The sequence below is a fragment of the Chamaea fasciata genome, unplaced genomic scaffold, assembly GCF_029207755.1.
Source record: "Chamaea fasciata isolate MVZ Bird 193981 ecotype frontalis unplaced genomic scaffold, bChaFas1.0.hap1 SCAF_2, whole genome shotgun sequence".
In the NCBI taxonomy this organism is placed as follows: Eukaryota; Metazoa; Chordata; class Aves; order Passeriformes; family Sylviidae; genus Chamaea; species Chamaea fasciata.
The window spans coordinates 77294675-77316115 of record NW_027094087.1 but is presented as its reverse complement, the minus strand read 5'-3'; the positions used below and the strand labels follow the sequence as shown (position 1 = coordinate 77316115).

General features: G+C 37.5%; 1 protein-coding gene across 2 annotated transcripts in view; it reads right to left on the bottom strand.

Annotated features, from left to right (window-relative positions):
* The window catches only part of PCCA (propionyl-CoA carboxylase subunit alpha), a 302552-nt gene that overhangs the window by 158767 nt on the left and 122344 nt on the right, over positions 1-21441 (bottom strand). For both annotated transcript variants that reach the window (XM_066176406.1, XM_066176405.1), the window contains exons 11-13: positions 16432-16526; positions 10598-10748; positions 624-767 (exon numbers count right to left, since the gene is read on the bottom strand). In XM_066176406.1, coding sequence (XP_066032503.1) covers positions 624-767; positions 10598-10748; positions 16432-16526 — 390 coding nt within the window. The remainder of the gene's footprint in view (positions 1-623; positions 768-10597; positions 10749-16431; positions 16527-21441) is intronic.

Below are 21441 nucleotides of genomic sequence, written 5' to 3'. Positions count from 1 at the left end.
AACAAAAAGACACTACATCAAAATGTCTTGAAGGTGCTTGAAAATGGGGTTTAAATATTCGTAAGCTTCTTTAAGGTGAGATAGAGACTCATACCATAATTATAGTTATTGTTTTGGAATGTGCTTTGAAAGTTTATCCCATAAACTATTGTTTGAGAAGATGTGTAACTTGGCTTTTCAAAAACCTTTTCAAAAGTTTTATTAAAACAACAAAAATTCTGTAAGACTTTAAATTTCAACTGTCTTTTAAAAAGTCAAGAAGTTTCAACTACACATTTCAGAAACCTGGAAAGAGTAGTGAACTCTGATAAATAACTCCAGCATCACTAATTGTGAACCGAACATGTAGGCTTATTTCTAATGATATTTGCTTACCTCTCTCTTTCACCATCTTTACTTTCAATTTTCAGGAAAAAGCTATGTTAAAACACACACTATATTTTTAATTAAAAAATAAGAACTCGACAATTCGACAAAAACTCATTAACCATTCGTGTTACATGCTCTAAACCATGACTTTCATACGATATTCCTTGATTTCACCTTGGCATCTATCCACACCTGGGTATTATTACGCCACAATTCAACCACCTACCCCCTCCTGCCCATTACCACTCATTTACCTCAGCATAAACTCGACATTCAACCGCCCAGCCGTTGATGGGAATATCAGCCTGTTTGTGCCTGAGAGGGTAACCCTTAGCAACACGGATCATTTCTTGGACTAAGTCCAGGCCGGTAATGCATTCTGTGACGGGATGTTCAACCTGCAAGGTCAAGAACTGTCAGTCAGTAGGTAACAAAAAAAAACAACCAAAAAAAAAAAGCACCTCACTGTAAACAAACACAGATAAACAAGAAATTCAACCAGCCAAAGAACAGAGAAAGAATATGTTTGTATTTTGATCTTTTTCCAAAAAAAAAAAAAAATCTACTTATACTCCAGCAACTGCTGCCTTTGCATGGAAAACACAAAAAAATTATTAGCAGATTACAATAACTTGGAGCAGCACACAAAAGCAAAACTAGAGAGGTGACCTGGGAGGATTTGTAGGGGGTTATTGTTTGGGTTTTTTTCACTTATTTTACAAATTCAAATGCATCTGGTGACAATGAGTTATTTTTTTCTTTGTTTGGAAGATTTTCCCATTCAATATTGTTTTGAAGAGACTCACACTGTAGCCGTAACTATATTTTAAATGGAAATCTCAAAGTAGCTGATAATCAACCCATTCTGGTACACTTAACATGGCACGTACAGGAGCCACTACCAATTTTCCACAGAACCGGCGTAGCCTATATCTCACCCATTCGCCTTCTTTCACTAACCTGTCCTGACAAGCAACCAGATTAGCGTAATCTTGCATCAGCGCAGTGTAGCAGAAATGAGCAGATGGATCCTTCAATTTTCCCCCCCCCTCTAGACTTATCTGTTTAGTGCTTAGCATGCACAATAGCTGGGCTGGACCAGCAGAGTGGCTCCGCGCGCTCAGCAAATTGCCGCTAACGGCTTTGGAAGGCACTGCCCTGGGAATTGCCGTCACTCGTGCTCACGCGGGATGTGCGTACAAGCATGCACACATGGGCGTGCATATGCACATGCAAACACACTTCTGCCTTCAAATGGGCAGAGAAACGGGCACGTTGATTAACTTTAAAAAGCCTTTAACTAGCCATAGGACAGTAAAAAGCAACCAAGGTGGTTCTTCTGATCAGCACCACATCGATCAAGTAAAAAGTAGGCATGCTAAAAGCACACTCTTCACACAGAAGCAGCTATACCACCTTCCATACAGAAATCATTACAGAACTGCCAGTTTTGTTATAAAATATTTGTGCTCCAAGGGGCAAAATACCTCAAGAAAATGCACTTCGCAACTTTTCATCATGAGATGTCATACTATGTACCTTTTCTGACACAGGAAAAGGTCACTAACCAAACAACTTGTCTTTCTTCCTTTAAGTATATAGTATCAAGGAAAACATTCAGTCATAACAACATTGTAGCTTACCAGACAAAGTAGATGCTTTGGTCTTTAAGAAAAAAAGCTTTGTAAAGATAAACAGATGGCATTCGCAATTAGCCCTGTGTGTGCTGTGAGTTTCTTTAGAGTTTCAACAACATTTTAAGATGTTTTAACATAATTTTAATGACAAATCATTACTGAAACAAGCACCTATTCTTTGAAGGACAGAAGTGACACTGAAATGGGAATCTGATTATACAGTTTAAGGATGTACCTTTGGGATTCAATCTTGATTCTACCTAACACATGATACTCTCCAGCATGTCAAGCTTAATAACAGTATTTTGAGAATCTATGAAACATCTCATCCATCCTGCAGTGTTAAATTGAAGCAATTCATTTTCTATTAAGATTTGAAGTTTTAATAGAAACTCCCTAAGTTTTAATAGAAAGTTACTTATCACACATTCACATTTGTACAACAGAATTTATTTTCCTACTTCAGAATTTAAGTTTTAGAAGATTACCTTTGAGCTGAGAACGTGTTTGGAATTTTAACATTCCAGATAATTAAAATACTTTTTATTTTTCCAAAGATATTTGCATTATTTAGTTATACTGCCATTTTTCTTGGCTAGCAATTGGCATTCCAGAATCAATAGCTTCATTGTTGTTTTCAGTTTTATTGTTGATGATCAAAATAAGATGGAATGTCTCTGAAAAGAAAAATATTTCTGTTGTTTGGTTCTTACAACTCACAAACATTTATTTAATCCATTCTTCAGTACAGATCTTTGACTTGGTCAATATTTTCTTCTGTTTCTTCAAAATACTCCCTTTGTGTCTCCACACAAAACGGCATTCAGAAAATATGTATAGGAAAAAACGCTGAGGGTTTTTTTTGGAGATGGGGAGAAGCTGTCCCACTTTATTTTAAGACTCTGCTTCAACTACTACTATATAGGCATAACATGGACAATTCCAATCATAGCATTAATCTGGGGCACCAAATACATTTTAAATTTATTTTAATATTCATTAAGACCAACAGATAACCAAAACATGATAGAAAAGAACTTTCATCTCAAAATCTCTACAACAACTATAACAGTGAATTGACTGAAGTAATTGTATCTGTTATATAACCCTTCTTAAAAGCTAGACTTCAATCACTTCCCTCTTTTCCACTTTCTGCTTCAGGTGCCATCTTTATTCTGCCTGTCTGTTGTATTTTCTTCTATTCATTTCATGCTATATCTATTGTCCATCAACAGCTTTTACTTGCCGGTATATGGAGACTAAGTCAAGTACTACACTTTTGACGACATGAACGCAAGTTTGCTCACAAATGGAGCTGAATCTCACTCAATTGATCAACCCCTTTAGCTTTAGGCCATACTCAGTTTTGCAGTCGACTGATCCAAGATGTTGCCAGTGAACCCCAGCCATCAAAAGGCCAGTGTTGGTATGGTTATATGACAGTGGCTACATTCACACATTATTGCTGTCTTCAACATAAAGGGCAAAACCAGACATGTCTGCAGCAAACAATCATAGCTGTATCAAGGCAGCTGTACCTTCTTCTCAACAGGACAGGCAGAAAAAATTGATCGGCAAGAATTCTCAATTAATTAGCTGCCAAAAGTAACACCTTTATTATCAGTTCCTTTACTCATACCAAGTCTGCTCACAAACAGTTGATAACAAGTCATCATTTCAAAGCACTTAAGAACAATATATACCTCCTTTAAAAAGCCTTAAGTCTCTGTCAAATGCCACTTATATTCCTGCTTTCAAGTCCACAAAGCTATACCTGCTATGACCTGCAATAGCTATACGGAGTAAAGGGAAAGTGCTTCCCCCTCGTACTGGATCTACTGCTCTTAAGACATATCAGAGCAACCAGACTTCCCATGAGCATTGCAAGTGTTTTTGCTTCACTAACCCCTTCCCACTTATACAGCAAGAGAAGCTACTAGCAAAGCCTATCAGAAAATAATAATTATGTCTCAGTTTACAGATGGTAAAGCAGGTATACAAGAGTTGGGGAACGTACCAACATGACAGGCCAGTTAGCATCCATCATCAGAACAGTATGGAAAGGCTCCTAATTCTCCTCCTCTCCTGTGACTGCCAGTGGTTTTAAAGCTTTACCATACTGGAGTTCATCCACAGCTACAAAAACAGTCATGCAGCTTTTACGGACAGTTGGAGCTAGGAGTTAAATTAGGGATGACTGCTCCCCTTATATTCAGCAGAATAATTCCGGGGCACATTTTTCTCAAGACTCTCAAGGTACTCAGATCTAACAGCAAATACTTCTGGACACTCACAGACTGCTTCTTGTCTCTGTGTGTATAAGGCATCAAGTTACTCACACACCAGTTGGAACATTCAAGCACGCCACATCAGCCAAGAAAATCTAAATTTCAGTAGACTTAAAACTACAGCCTATGTCACCCCTACTATTGTAAGTCCCTAGCTGGTGTCATATACCCCTTTACATTCAGATAAATAATCTCAAAACTAACTTTCAACATACACCTCAGTTTCCAGGAAATGTGATTCACCTGGAGTCCCACAGGCTTGACTGCTGCAGCCAAATCCAGTATCAGTTGACCCAAAACACACCAACTCACAGATACTTCTCAACCCCCTGTATTTCAGTAAGCCTGGTTTCTATTTCAGAGAACTGAACAACAACAGAGGTGCACACGTGTTCTGCTCTTCAGGCATGCAAGCTTCCTGACTACTATGAGCAGGAGCATGCTGGGGTCACATCTTTCGGCAAAATAGTTCACATGTACATGGGGTTTGGGAGCACACAGCAAAAAACAGCTTTTATAAAGGCTACTGAAAAACAGACAATGGTTGGATTAATGTATAGAATTAATGGAAAGCAGGAATACATAACTGGCTACCTATAGGCATCCTATATAACAACACTTGCTTTTAGTTTTCTGACTTATTGGTATACGGTTGAAGAACTGAAGGCAACCAGACTGCAAAAATTTCCACCAGCTAAGATGTGCAGGTGGACTTCTTTTGTTTCCCAAGTAAGATGCAGAAATAAAAACTAATGCACAGACATTTGGTGCAAACTAATTTTTTAATCGTATCATATGACTTTGAAAAAGTATTTAATTTACTTCCTCATAGGAAGTTATATTCCAATAATCATTGACATAGTTCTCAATTTTCTTTTGCAAGGATTTGTCTCTACATTGTATGGGACAGACACATCTTATGTGGCCTATGAATTCTGAATCTTTTCTGTGTTTCAGACAAATAGCACATACTTTAGGTCAACAAGTTAATTACCTCACAATTTCAACATAACTTTCTCAATTAACATCCTGCACTTCAAAAAAATTTCTTGAAATTCAGTAATTCTACGCAATTTCCTTTCCACTACATACTCCATGTAAGAAAGTAAAGAAACCAGTATCCACAAAACCAATACTTTCTTTCCTAAAGATGTAATTCCTGCTTTTACTGTATTTAGCTGCAGTATTAAAACCTTCTCAGAACACTTCAATCAAGATGGCTCGGGTCACACTGCAGCTATTCTTTGATTTGCTTTATATCAAATTCACCAAAGCAAAGAAACTAACGTACCCTTTGAAGAATGACCTTTTGTTTCTCTACTTCTTAAGTTGTCTCCTCTTTCTCTACTTTTTTTAATAGTATTTTTTGAGAGTTACAAGAGAATGTCGTCTCTAAGATATCACTCCATGCCTTGGCAGCACTGTTAATGGCATCTTTCAGACTCAATGACTTACACAAACAATGTTGTTCTCTTCTGTCAACAACAATTAGCAATGCTTTTCTGTAGTTCTTTCGGGAAGCCTGAAAAGCAGACAACCAGTAGATACATAATGGAAGTTGCATTAGGAGGCAAGAACGTGGCAAAAATTTGGTTAACTGTTGTCGGCTGACCCTCTTGTGTGAAGAAGTGTTGCTTGGCAGGAAAATCACCTTTTCCTTCGGTTCTAAAAATGGCCATGAACAGCTGGTATAAACTGTGTGCAGAATGGATTCTGGTGGGCTTAGCAGACTGGTAATGGGATAAGAGACCTTTCACCTTTAGGTCAGTAGTTCGAATTCAGCCCAGGTTAGCAGCAATTGAAAGTCTTTACCATCTGACACTGTTCGTTAGACTATTTAAAATGACTGAAGCGAAGTGTTGTCACAGTAAAACAAGATTCCAGTATTAAGAAATATGGAGAGTCTCAGCAAACAGCAGAAACAGTAGCTTGAGGATTTACTTTGAAATCCCACTATAGAAATCTACTCCTCTAATTCCTGACAGCCCCTTTCTCTGCCCCCATACTCCTGCCCACCTATCACAAGTTATCCTCCAGGCAGCTACCCACAATCAAGACAGCATGATCACCGCTTGCCATCCCACCGCTCCCCTATAGGTACCAAAGTCACCACCTTTCTGTGGCTTTAAGTGGCAATCTGGACTCAGCTCACCACTTCGCTGTTAGTATTTTGCTGTTACTGTTACATGTAGTGCAGCTGCAATATTTTCCAGCACTAATATCCCTCACTAAGTGAACGTGGCAGGTGCCAACTCCTGATGAGCAACAGAACAGAGATACCATTAAGAGGCTGTTAGAACCAGGAGTTTATAAGCAGTGGAGCTCCAAACCATCTGCAACAGGATTTCTACCTACTTTTAGACATTTTCTAACCATGCTTTGTATATTTTCATGGGTGGACAAACATGAGAAGGAAAGACATGTTGCATGTAAAAATTCTTCCCATGTTTTACACTAGTCACAGTCAGTTTTGTACAAAGTTCTGGAATATATAATTTTCCAAAGGTCAGTAAAATCTGATGAAAATCCAGACAGTGATAAACAAAAGTCTTAGCACTAAGTAATGTTTTATAAGTCTATGGAAGGTTACTTACCTTCACTTTATGCCTTAGAATCAAGTTACTTTAAAAGAACTTAAAAACATCTACATTAAATACTCTTGTGACAACTGTAAACTAAAAACTTAGGTAAGCAAATCTCACACAAACACATCAGATTATTCTACAGAAGTAATTTTTATTTCCTAAGAAGTTGTGACAAAAATACTCAAACTGACACATGAAGAGAAAACCCAGTGCTACTGAAATTACCATATTTCTCAACTCCAGTCTACATAAATTATCTTTTCAATTACATTGAGCAAATTCAGTCACATTTTGAGGAGGAAGGGGGTACTCACATGTTATTTAAATCTCACAACTCATGAGGGAGGCAGAAGGTTGGGAACAGGCCTGAGACACAAACATACCAATTGTATTGAGCGTAAGTGCTCAATTCATTTCACTCCTACATTTCTCAGTGTTTCTCTAGCCACAAGGGATGCTTCTCATTTCAAGGTACTACAAATATCTAAAATATGGGATATTTTCCCTTCGCTGTCACTAACTGATTCACATGTATGAAGTTTAGCTACACCACACACACGTATTAACAGATATTTTTTAAGTATAGACCACAGATGTCCTTCATATAAAGTCCAAGAGAAACATCATCTGTTCTTCCAGTGAAGAAAAGAAGAAACTTTTCTAGTGAAAGCCAGCTTCTGAAGTACCTTAAAAGATTCTGACATAACTTGGAAGCCAGAAAGGCTATCCATCTCAGGGGTCAGAATTTCTGTATTTATTGCAAAGCTCTGGATAAGTTGTTTTGGACCATGACTGCCCTTGATTAGGCTGATGACAACCAAATAACAAAAAACACACCATACTGTGAGCAGCTATGAAGAATCAGATATTCAACATCTGGTCTGCCTCAATTTTAACTGCGGTAACTGCCTGAAAACCACTGCAAAAGTGCTCAAAATGACACTGCACAGAAGTTCTCTGGTAGCTGTTTGGGCAGACTTCTCTACAGTCTCTTGTGGAAAGTAAGAACAACTAGTTTTACTATGCAATTATCCAATCCTCAATCTTATGTCTCATACTTACCAGCTAGCCTCTGAAAGATGACAGAGAAGAAGATACAACAAAAAGAACATTGCCAACAGCAAATAATAAGCCATTCTAGCTGAATCACTTAGAGGCAGTAAAACATCTGTAACAAATTTGTGTAGCATACAAGAGACACAATGGAGCTGATTCACCAATTTTCTTTTGCTTCTCAATCTTGTAGAGTACTGCAGCAACATTTAAAACAAAAAACTAAATAAAATATAAACTTTCTCCAAGGCGCTATTTACACTTCTTTTGCATAACTATACAACAGAAAAGGTATATTCCCAGAGAATCCCCCTGCAAAAAACAACAAAGTAACAATACAACTATGATTACTGCAAAATAATTTACCAGAAAGACTGAAAGGCATCCAAAAGATACACCAGAGGGAGGGGAGAAATTAGCAGGCAAAATACTGGACACAGTTTAGTTTGCAAGTATATTCTGAAGTCTGTATCTAACATAAAAATGTTCCAGTGATCTGCTCAGAGATTGCTGAAATATTAAAACAAACAGAAAACTGCATAATTTAGTAGAAATGTACTGATGATGTTCACATGTAGCTGTGTCTAATGCACACTGACAAATACCCTAAGAGGATCATTTATGGATCAGACACCCATCATTTTGGAACGTTCTTCCAACTGTGGGGCATTCAGCAAGAACAAGGCAAGTGAATTTGTTAGTCACTGATCACAGTTAGGAGATGCAAAAGGAAAAAGACTGAAGCAATACAGGGACATCTGGAGACTATCCTGGCCCTGATGTTAAAACTGGACAGGCTTCAGTAGAGTTCCTAGGCTTGGCTTATAATAGTAGGGAGCATGTACAATACATTACTTGCATAATTGCTAGCTGAACAGAAAGCAAACCTTGAGACTTGGGAGAAGTGAGAGATCAATTGGGTAGGACTGGGGAAAAATCAGAGAAAATTACTACTCCAGACTCAAGCTGAAATGCTAATTAGAGACAATACACAGTCAGGATAGAGGAAATAAAGAATACCTAAACAAGTAGTCTCATTTAAGATTAATACATTTCTTCAGGAGTTGGAAAGAATGGGTTTACTATTAGAGGGGATTCTTAAGCTGCTTAGGCTATATTTCAAAAGGAGTCTAAAGTCCTTAAAGACAGAATTGTGAAAGCTTTCTTCCTGCCTATGTGGAGACCTTAGAAATTTGGGACTACAAACACGTACCAGTGGGTATTGCAGGAGGAAGACACTGCAAAACAGCAAAAATAATGTCTTAAAAACAACCCACAAAAAGGAGTCCAAGGATATTCCACCACAAATTCCATTTAGGAACTCATGGTCAATAATACTACAGCAAGGAAATGGTTTTGAAGTTCTGGTGGGTTATGCAGAAAACCATACATTAATTTTCTTCTATGTAAACAAAAATGTGAATTCGCTGAAGAAACACTGGCTCAAAAACTACAAGATAGGGGAAAGTATAAAGAATGTGACCAAAGTGAGAGAATTCTTCATATTTTAATGAACTATACATGGCCATTAATCACCACTCCCTCTAACTGAATCTTAGGTGGACCTGATAAGGCCTAGCAAAGGCACGCGAAGTGACTGTCCTGGTTAATTCCAAAACCACTGCTCTCCTGCAAGGCAAGAAAAAAATTAGCAGCAGTCTTCTCCTGGCACAGAATACTTTAACACCCCCCCAAATTCTCTTTAATTTCTTTACCCAAAGCATAAACTTAGTTAAATCATAAATTTACCCAGCTATTACATAAGGTCATGCAAAGATGTCAGATTATGAGGATCTCTTTATGCTCTATCATTGCCCACATGTACAAGCAAGATGCAGGACATAACCCTACTGAAATGTAGCTCAAACAGAATGGGAAGCTTATCGAACTGGTGCTTGATTCCACATTTCAGTCTTTCTGGTGTTATTTAACAAAATGAGAAATGGAGGATAAAGGCAACAGAATAGACTTGCTAACAAGTTGAACACTCTTCTGGTCTTCAAGAATGATACCCAGACTTCAAGTTATATACTTGTTTTCTTAGCTTATGACCAGAAATCCATCAAACAATAAAAAAAGTGGTAGAGGGAGTTTTCCATAAAACACTGCTCATCTGTTCACTTGCAGTGTACATTAGAACAGCTTCTAGCGACTACATGAATTGTCGCAAAAATCCTACGTTGTGTCAGCATGCTTTTTACACGTTGCATTCAAGTCACCATTTCAATCATATGCAGATTGCTCATATACACATATAGTTTCAACCACCCTCCTAGACAAACTCAGCAAGTCATCATCAAAAAATAAGAAAGAAACTTCAGGGACCAGTAGGCTTCAGGAAAGTCTCAGTGCACAGCGCCTAGCCACTTACTGTGAAGTCACAGTGGCACTTACCAGTGACCTTCTGCAAGGTCTTTAGGTCAAGTGTAACAAAGAGCAAAAGCTTTGAACATTCACTTGAGTGCTGTGCAAGGGCTCACTGCCACAAGGTCTTGCACAGGCAGGCTTATGTGAGTAGATCTTTTAAGTTCAGTGGGAAGAGCTCACATGCATCAAGATACTTATGTTTAAACCTTTGCAGGAACAGACCCTTAAATATGGGAGAATGTTACGGTCTGTTTATTTAAATAACGCTTTTCTGAATCTGAAGAGTTGTTTTTCTTACCTGAAGTCGAGTATTCATTTCCAAAAAGTAGAAATTCTTACTGGAGTCCACAAGGAATTCTACTGTTCCAGCAGAGGAATACTTTACTGCTTTGGCAAGAGCTACTGCTTGTTCTCCCATTGCTCTTCGAGTTTCAGGATCTAGAAAGGTGCTATAGAAACATACAGAAACAATGAAACAATATAGAAACAATGACTTTTTTAGTTAAAAAATAATAATTATTCTATCATTTAATCTTCTGTTTAAACTATGGTCAAAAGAGGACAGCACCATTATTAAAGTTATGAAAGTATGTCAAGACTGTCAAATGTCAAACATTTATACTGCCCCAAAGTAGATACACTACATGCTTTACAATTGCTACTAATGTACAGGAAATTCAGGATAAATAACCATATTCTCTAACATATAAAATAATAGAACACAACACTCTTAGGACAGTGAGATCTAAAATAATGCAAATTAAATGAAAAAAAGGCATACAAACCAATGCAATCTTAGAAGGCATATTTAATATCCACATTAATTGCAATACATTTTTTTTCTACAAATCTTGGACACACTCAAGGGCTCCCAAAGAGCAGTTCAGCTACCACCTTGGGAGTCACTGTGAACACTGCCCAAATGCCAATGTCCCTCATTCTATGAGAGCACCCCACAACTTCCACTGGGCCAGTGAATCAAAAGACTCTGGAAGTCTTTCTGGAAATAACACATTTTGCTTGTTAGCCTTGTCTGTACCACAAATTCAGATTTAGATTAATCTACACAGATTAATTAGGTATATAGATTTTTTTTTCCCTGTGGTATTCCACCAAAACCTTGAAACCAGTTGCCCCTCAACCTGATACATTGATTTTTCAATGAAAGAATATATAGCTATTCATCTTACATAAGTTCACAAATACACTTTTTATTGATATTTCTGTTTTGACTTACATTAGGCACATAACTCAGCTATCATTTTACAAGTACTTTTGCAAGGGAGTAGACAGTCACTTTTACCTCATCTCTAAGTTACTCTTTAAAACTATAACACCAAGTGTTACATATTTCTTGCGATGGACTCAACAGTGGGCCCTAATTCTGCAAAGGAGCAATCAGGAGCCCTCGCCTGTCTAAAGTGGCCTCAAAGTCAGTGAAGCTCCTTCTGGACCCCTGGACTGCACTCAGAGAGCAGCCAGTGCTAGGTCAGGATTTATCTTTCAGCACTTACTGTGGTGTTTTTCACTGAGACCTGAACTCACAGAAGAGCTGGAGACTTCTGCCACAACAAACCATATTTGACATGACACAAGAAGTGAGCAAATATCAAGGAAAAGTAGGAGACAGTGGAATCGAGTTTTTTCCTGGAAAACTGCTACTTCACACCTTTGTCCTTCCAGTGCCCACACAGGCAGATTCTAACAGACTGTAAGGCATGCGTTTTCAGAATTTAGGGAAAAAAAAATTCTTGGCAAACAATGGGACCAACAGGAAAAGGAAGTCAAGTTTTATTCAAGAAAGCTGTATGAGATCCTACCTCAGATGAAAGGGAAGATCAGAAGACAGAACTGTGTCATACTTAGAAGAATAGGCACCGGTAAACGTAAAATAGTTTCAAAATATTTCTTATTTTGATTAGGTAAGAGGATAATACATTACATGAAATCAACATTCTATAATTCAGTGTGGGGTTTCTGCAGGGCTTTGATCATGAAAGGTCAATGAGTGGCTTATGAAGAACGAAACATTCTCAATATCAGCTTCATACTTTATTTCAAGAATAACCATTATTACTTATCATACAGATGAAAGACAGTTACTCCCCTTCATTACAGTGGTGTCTTCCCTATACTTGTTAAATGTAAGTCTGAGATCTCACTGTTCACCTCCTGCTGTAGCCAGAGAATGGAACACAGGTGTCACATTGCTAAACTTGATCTCTGCCACACAGTTAAGCTTTGCTCCCTGAAATGCCTGCATCATCCCTACCTTTGGCTAGGTTAATTAACCAAAGTTTTCATATTCCCCTCTACTGCTTTACCTTTCAAATGCATTGTTTCTCCCTTTTATAACCATGCATCTTTTATAATCAAGATAACTCTTCTCCAGTCTAATTAGGCATCACTTGAAAACACAGCATTTTAAACCTGACTTCAAATCTTTTTCTCACACATACACCTGTTTTACATTAGACCAAACAGCTCCTATGGCAGCACAAAGGCTACCTTAAAAATAAAAAAGTTATTCACAAAATAAAAGCATCACACAGAAAAAAATCAGACCTGACACTTCATTCATAAGAAGTTATGAAGTTCATCAAGTTATGGCAAAGTTAATCAAAGGCAATACAATCGGTTTGTCACTTTGTTTCTACAGCCAGGGAGATGAACCACATGGGCAGATGTTAACTCTCCACTGCTAGTTCATCATGTAAGGTGTCCCAAAATACCCCTCTCACCTTCACTCACAGACAAAATTGAGATTTTGAAAAATACAAACAGTTACACTATCAGTGGAAATTTACTGCTCGGTTTGGACAAAAAAATAAATCATCAATAACACTTATCCTTCCACTGAAAAGTCCACCACACTGGGGGAGTGAACCTCAATTTTCTAAATGTCAAGGCTAGCTTCCCTGCTCCAAGCATATTGTTTGTTTAAAAAAATTACGTACCTACACAAAGCATTATCCTTTGAGATATTCATTATATACTACCAGACCACAGGCATAAATAGGCTAAAGGATTTGAGTATACAGTTCTGCCCCCATATCTAAATGGTGCCCACCTATGAAGCACATGCACAGTCACAAGAAGAACAGGCTCACATTTCTCTTAACCCAAAATCCTTCAAGGATTTCAAGACAGTGAGAGGAAAAGTAGAGCCTCACACAGCTATATGCATAACAACTCTACGAAGAACCTGTAGATAAGAGTCTAATTCAATAATGCACCTTTCTGCTAAGTTCCTGCCTATATACATTCATTCAAATTGTCAGTGCCTCTGAACAGATGACCATTGCTTCACACAAGGGGGGAGGCAAATTTGAAGGGCTTTAAGAAACTTCCAACAGGTTCAGAAATTGTTAGCTAGGACACCAAAGTTAGATGTGCTCACCAAAGTCAAGTTTTAGAGAACTCCTCTGAGTTACTACTCCAATTATTGAATAGGATGTCAGTTAATACTCTTCTGCATTCAATTTTGATTAATCCTAAAGGATCCATGGATTTTCTGATAAAAACTTATAGGTCTTGTTTCTCCACATGGGAAATAATCTCTTATTAATCACTCCAGCAACAGGAAAATACAATCACACCTTTGTATTTTTTCTTGCCAAAGTACAGTGTCACATGGCAACTGTGAAAATGAACAGAGAAGAGCTTGGGCAGTTGAGGAACAAAAACTCAACTAAGGAACAACACTAAGAGTATTAAATGGCACTCATGTCTTTAAATGTCAGCCTCTGTGAAATGAGAAGACAACAGCATATCCAAAAATGTGTGAAAGTAGAAGCAGATAAAATTATGGTACATCACTGGATGCTTTGTGCATCACTCATTTCACTGAGCACAAGCTAAAAAACTGGTGATTATTGGATGTCTCTTATTGTCTGTGCTTCCCAAAAGAGGACAACTCAGCATGTGAAAAGGGTATAAGTAAAGTTTTTGGTCTCCTTTTTTAGTCTGGGGGATTGACCATCATGAACACCAGGGGTCCCCTGAATATTGTAACCTCATTAGTGGGTGAACTGAAGGGGCTTCTCTCAGCAAATGACAGCATTTTTTGTTTGTTGTTTATTTTTAACAAAAGACCAAACTTCCCTAGTAAAATTGGAGACATAAACACAAAATGATCCATAAGGATAAATTCAGCAGCTGCAGATTTAGCTTTAAGAAAATTATAAGTTACTCTCCAAGCCAAAAGGCCCTCTGTCTCTTAAATTAGACACTTAGGAAAATGCCATCATAATAGAGTAAATCAAAAAAAGGCATGAGAAGAGGCCAATGCCAAAAGCCCTAAATTGTCCAAAAAACAAAAAAAAAACCCCAACATTTTAGCCCCTAACACCCCTATTTCCCAGGCTTCATGAAAGAAAATAAAAAGGTCTGACCCACCTCAGAGTTCCTAATAGCAGCTACCATTTAAAACAGAAGAAAAGAGGACAGTCTATTTCCTACATTCAGCCATACAAGAAGAAATGTGTCCAGGATTCCTTAAGCAATTAAACTGAAACAGCATTCACAGAAAGGGTTAACTTGAGGCTTTAGGGTTACTCTGGTTTCTCACAGAAGTTAGTGCCCTGCTTTATCTGTAGGTCTTGTAACCCTTTGAAAATTAATGGATTCTGCAGCCAAGTGCAAGTGGCTGTAAGGCAGGTAATGCTTCCAAAGCTGCCAGTAGAAGTCTGGCAGTCTAAAACATTCAACAACAAAAAGGAAGAAATGTTTTCACACCAAATTTTGGAAGCTATTAACTTGCCTACACTCTTGTAGGGTTATAGGAAGGGATGAGAAAAATCACTGGCAACTCCAACAGAGAAGCCCAAGAAAGTTAAAAGGCCGTTATATCTGATGAAAGAAAACACTCTGATCACAGCTGGCTGGTGAGAGAAAGGCGGATCATACCACTTGAATTGACCACAGACATGGAGAAGGATCAGGCAGGAATAACAGGCATTGCCTCACATATACTCACGAGGCAGAAGATACTCCTCTTTTTAAGTGCTTAGGTACATATACATGCACATGTACATTATATCAGTACCTTGAAGTTTTCACTTCCCACAATAACACAAAGATCTTTAGGCATAAGCAGCATAAGGCTCCCAAGAAATGCACGAGCACTAGCAGGAAGCATTTGTAAGTGTATCTTTACATAAAGATACGTATCTTTACATATCTTCACAAATTTGTATCTTTAGATTTAAATTTTGTTCTTTTATGTAAAACCTAGGCCAAACAGTGGCAGTCCTGCAATTACAATCCAACATTAACTAATGATGTATCTCAAAAGAAATGTCATTCGGGTGATGTGCTTTTCCTCACATCCCAAATTGTTGCATTACATAGTTCTGTGCTATAAAAAAACACAGCAAACCCATCTCAGCTGGTGAACATATTACACTGGTAATTCCCACAGGCAGTGATAGACCCACGTCTGCCTTTCTGAAATCAGAATTTCTTGCTGCCCTTTTAATACACGTATTTTCTGATGACTGCTACGCAACAGAAAACACAGCAAGGCCGTATCTTGCACAACAGCAAAGTACTTCAGCTTCACATTAAACCAGTAAGATTAAAATGATTTTGCACTTTTGAGTTACTAGACACCTAGATCTCCAGCTCATTACCATGAATGCTACTAAAAGTGCTGTGGAGAATTTTGTATTTCATATTCCAATTCAAATGGAAATATACAGTATTATGTGGCCTTTACACAATTACTCTAACAGCCAAATACCTGTACCTGTGGTAAAATTCATACTTATTTCATATTTTACTTGACTTTTACATCCAAAAGTGAATATCACAGAAAAATCTCATATCTCAAAGCCATATCACATCCAGTGTATTGGTAAGATCCAAATCCATTTTATACAAGATCATGAAAAAAAATTACCTACACAACACCGTTTTTTTTACAGAAAGACACTGTAAGGCAAAATCAAAATATCCTCAAGAACATCATCAGAATTGCATTACAGTCGAATGACTGTACCAAACATTTATTTTCTTTGTGCTTTTTAATAGAATAAAATTTGCTTGCATTTGCTCAATAAATAGAACCAGCAGGTTTCCAAAAGTGCTTTCAGTTACAACGAAGCTGCATCAAGAATCCAGTATACACACCTTGGTGCTTCCTCCACAACTTTTTGGTTCCTCCTTTGAATGGAGCATTCTCTTTCATTCAACCACAAGGCATTGCCATGTTTATCTGCCAAAACCTGAAACAATAACACACTGCTATTAACAAACAGATGTAAGCATATGGTCTTTTGACATAATACTGTCCTGCAGCATTTAAGGTTTGGGATTTTTTTCCAAACTAAAACTAAAGCTTGGGGAGAAAAGCTCATGTAGAAAACTAATTATATATGAAATACCATTTGAACACTCCTTCAAATTCTGAGTAGGACTATTCTAAAGTCTCTACGTAGAGTCTGTACATAGCAAAACACCCTCTCACAAAATTTGACATCTGAATATTAGGGATTTTCTTACAAAAGGTTGAAATAAGATTAAAACTAGATTTTCAAGCATTTTAAATTGCACTGCATTACAAAATTAGACAAAAGCAAAATATTGCATCAACAAAATAAATCTCAAAAGATGCCAAATTTTGCTCCTGAATTACACACAAAAACTTTCAGAAAAAAATATCTAATGGAGTTTTCTTAGTAGGCAAACCACAGAGCTCTGTCTTTAATGAAGAAAAAAAAAAATTCAGAAACTTTGTTATCCTTCATTAAGGAGAATAAAATTTGCACCTACCTCAGTACTTTCAAAGGAAATAAAAACAGTAGTTTCAAGAAATTTTTTAAAAATCAGTAACTACAGTTCTTGACTGCAGCTTCAGTTCATGAAAGAGGTAACAAAATCAAGTATCTAGACCCAAGTACATAAATTACACGTTAGAAAAAAGCCCACAAGTTGAGCATAGCAGAACTCTTAATTGATTCTTCAACTTCAAACTAGAAGTGAAAGTAAGAAAAGGAACTCTGTCCCTTTATGAAATGGATGGTATGATGCAGCCATTTCCAATACCAAATACTAGATTTGAAGATACAAATAGATTTCTTCCCATCTTATGATGATAACTGTACACTTATCCTTAGAACAATTTCTTTTAACACAGACCACACCTGCTCCCTTTCTTCCTTATAAAATTTTTCTTCTAACCCATTTTTTTTTCATCTATCTTCCTGCTCTGATCTGCGGGAACCCATGCCAATATTCATGCTTCATTCTTTAATAGCTCAGTTCTACACTGAAAACCGACAAGATAAAACAAGGAGACAATCTTCCTCAAACTGTGTGAACTCAACCATATCTACTCACATTTGTGACAACGAAAGTGTATTATTTATTATTCCTTTTAGCATCAAAGAGCAACTGTGGCACTAGGCAAGATGAATTCCTGCATCTATGACACCAATGGTTGCTAAGGCGTGAAAAATCCAGGTAGATGTGACTGAAAACGAGGCAGTGAACTCATGAAGACAACTCATGCACTGTGCAGCATCAGATCCAGGGTACTCCGGTAAGATCAGATGTTTTCCCTCTAAAAAATTCTGTTGTGCTCCCCTAAATGTATGGAGCTCTCTAGTGAAAAAAGGGGTCTAGCAGATAGACAACTTTAGGATTTCCTAAAGTACAGCATCACCCAGAACCTTCTTCCCCTGTCCAGGGAGAGTTCTAGCAGCAGCAGTAGCAGGAGGATGCTCCAGCCAACCACTAGATTCCCTAACAAAAGTGGAAAAGGGGGGGGAAACCCCAGGCACTCCCTACCTAAGTGCTCACCCATCCAATCCAGGTGAGTGGAACCCTACAAATTCATGGGGCCCTACAACAAATCATTTGTGAGGTACAAAGATTTTTGGACTCATTTTTTGTGGGGGTTATTTTAGTATTAAAGCAGTACCTCTAGATCATAGCATGGTACTTGATGGAAAAATCACTGTCCTGTAAGTAGAATGATTCCTTGTGAGCACTTCTGCTTCACTGTTAGAAAACCTACAACTTTCCACAGAATTCTGTCTCATCAAAGCAAACAAAAAAATCTTGGAACATTACAATAAAAATTGGTCATTGTGCCTCTCTCTCTCCGTATATTTTTCAAAAGATATCCTCGTCTGAAAAATACGGAGAGAGAGAGAGAGAGAGGAGAGAAGCACAATACATTTTTTCAGTCAAAGCAGCAATTTTTTTTTTTTACTTCAGGGTATTTCTCATATCTTACTAAATTTCAGAAACCTGGATCTTAAAAGAAATGTTTTTCCCTTATTAGTTAATGGAAAATAGAGACATGCATTAACATCTACTGTGAGAAAGTAATTACAAATAGAATAAGCCAACAACATCCAGCATTAGACTTTTATTTTTATTCTGTGTCAACTGCTTCCAGTAAAAGAAACTAACCATAAAACAATTGTATCTCAGAAGACATTTGCAGCATTCTGAAACTATCATCACTGAGACGACATGAGATTCCAGTACACGTGTCACTAAAAATGCATGCCCCAGCTACAGCCTGTGTGTCTTTTATCTAAACATTTGTAACAGAAAATGCCTCATTTTGCAGGATTAGATGATTAGGACATTAGTACACGCTGTGTACATCTACATGCCAAAATAATTAAATACTATGTAGTGGAATCCCTCCTACATGATTCAGCTAAAATCTGTCTGCAGTTGTAGGACTGTTGTCTGGCCAAGTAGTAGACATTCCATGTACTCTTACTTTAAACTTTTTATCTGATACTTCAGGAGAACAAGACTTCAAATCAGTTCAAGCATAAAGTGTATTTGGACTCTATTTTCCTGTTAATTGTTTTAGTCTTTTCTCATGTTTTACAAAGTGATTGTTTTATAGCTAGACACAGGAAATTTCTTATTTAATAATTTTAAGTACCAATGCTTTGGAGAAATATAAAAAAGCTAAAAAAAGTTCTATTTAAAAGTCACTGCTGAATTAATAAATATTTGGCATCTGGTCTCAAATTGTTTGTATATTCAGCAGTTTGAAAATGAACCAAGGTCAACGTCCTAAAGCTGATTAGAACATGAAGTTAAAACGATATGCTATGATATTGTTAAAAGGTACCATCAAAGTGCTGGTATAAGGAAAACAACATTCACTGTATACCCATTATAAAGAAAGCTATAAATTATTAACAGCAAAGCCATTTTGCTGAAATTATTCAACACTCTGTAAATTCAGTACTACTTAAATTTTTGGGGTAACCCTTTTTTAAACCCAAAAGAACAAAGACAATGTGAGAAATCTACCCAGAACTCATGGAAGTATGGCGGAATCAATCTCATCTAATTTTTGTCATTGAAGAATCAGTAGGAACCTGCTGAATCTCCCAAATCTGCAAGCACTGAAAGAAAGAGATCTTTAAGGTGTACTGATCTGCACAGACAAAAAGAAAAAGAGACATAGGTAGCCAAAAATTATTAGCCGTAGCAAGAGAGTACAGAAAGATGCTTTAGCAATCCAACCTCTTTTGAACACTAAGATCAGTGCTGAAACTGAGTTCACTATATACTTTTCCATGACTTTTCAATAGAGAATAAGGTGGGGTTTAAATTTCATTTCTATACTGTCTCTCCATTTTGCTGTCTCACTGTTTACAGACTGTTTCTTCATTTCACTCTTCCTTCTTCCCTTCTCCTCCTCTCTGCTGAGACCATACCAGGAGTACTACATCCAGCTCTGGAGTCTTCAGTGCAGGAAAGACATGGACCTGTTGGAACAGGTCTAGAGTAGAGCCACAAAAATCATCAGAGGGACTGAACACCTCTCCTGTAAGGAAAGGCTGAGAGATTTGGCGCAGTTCAGCCAGGAATAAAGAAGGCTCTGGGGAGACCTAATTGTAGCTTTTCAGTACTTAGAGAGGGTCTGATAAGACAGATGGATACAAACTTTTTTAGCAAGGCCTAGAGCAACAGGACAAGAGGTAATGGCTTTAAACTAAAAAAAAAAAAATTGATTTAGACTAGATATAAGGGAGAAATCTTTCATTATGAGAGTGGTGAAACAACACAACAGGCTGCCCAGAGAGGTGGCAGATGCCCCACACGCAGAAACATTCAAGATCAGGTTGGACAGGGCTCTGAGCAGCCGGATCCTGTTGAAGATGTCCCTGCTCATTGCAGGGCGTTGGACCAGATGGCCTTTCAAGGTCCCTTCCAACTCAAACCATTCTAAGATTCTATGATATGCAAGTTAACCCCATACAAAGCATCAGGCTGTGGGCACACATCTAGCAGAGTGAAAAATGTTAAGTATATCTCTCTCAGAAATCATTCCACACTATCAAGATTACTGTTGTTGTTTCACTCAGTCATTGAGCTACTGTAGGGTCTCACTGTTTAAAAATAAAAACTAAAAAAAAACCAAACAACCATGTGCCACAACATGGAAAGGGTTTAGATTTTGCACAAAAAGAAATTAAATTTCTGTGTAAAAAAAGGAAAATTTCTGTTGAGGAAATGAATATTCTCCATATAGATTTCTTGTCAGGAAATACTCAAAGCTATTGACAAACACAATTCAGCTATCTACATAAGATCAAACATCACAAATTTTGAAATCGTAATTTTGTGAACAAGTGCCTAAAAGAAACAACTTTTGTTCTGCGTCAGCAGACCTGACTTAACTCTAAATCCAATAAATGACAGAAATAGAAATAATGCAGAAGTTAAAGAGGATAGACCTGATTTTGAACTACAAACTGCCCAAAATGGGACACAAATCCTGAGTTCTCAAGTAGAATTAGATACTTCAGAACAGAATTCCAAAATACTGACAAAACCACCTAGACCTTGTAAAAAATTGTCAAGCATGGCAGTTCCTGAACTCCTACATCCTCTGCTACACTCAAGCACTCCAACAGGATCCAGAGTTCAAACCTCCAGCCTTCAGGACAGATGCCTATAACCTTTTTTTTCTCCCCCAACAAACTGAGCACAGTTCACAGTCTTCCTGCCAAAGAAAGGCTAGAGAATAAAAACAGGAAGGCTGTATTGTACATGATAGCCATGTAGCTTGAGCAATGACCCAAGATACCGGAAAACACAAGACTCTAGGCCTTTTTTAGTGGAGTGTTTGAAACATTTTGAACTTTCATTTAT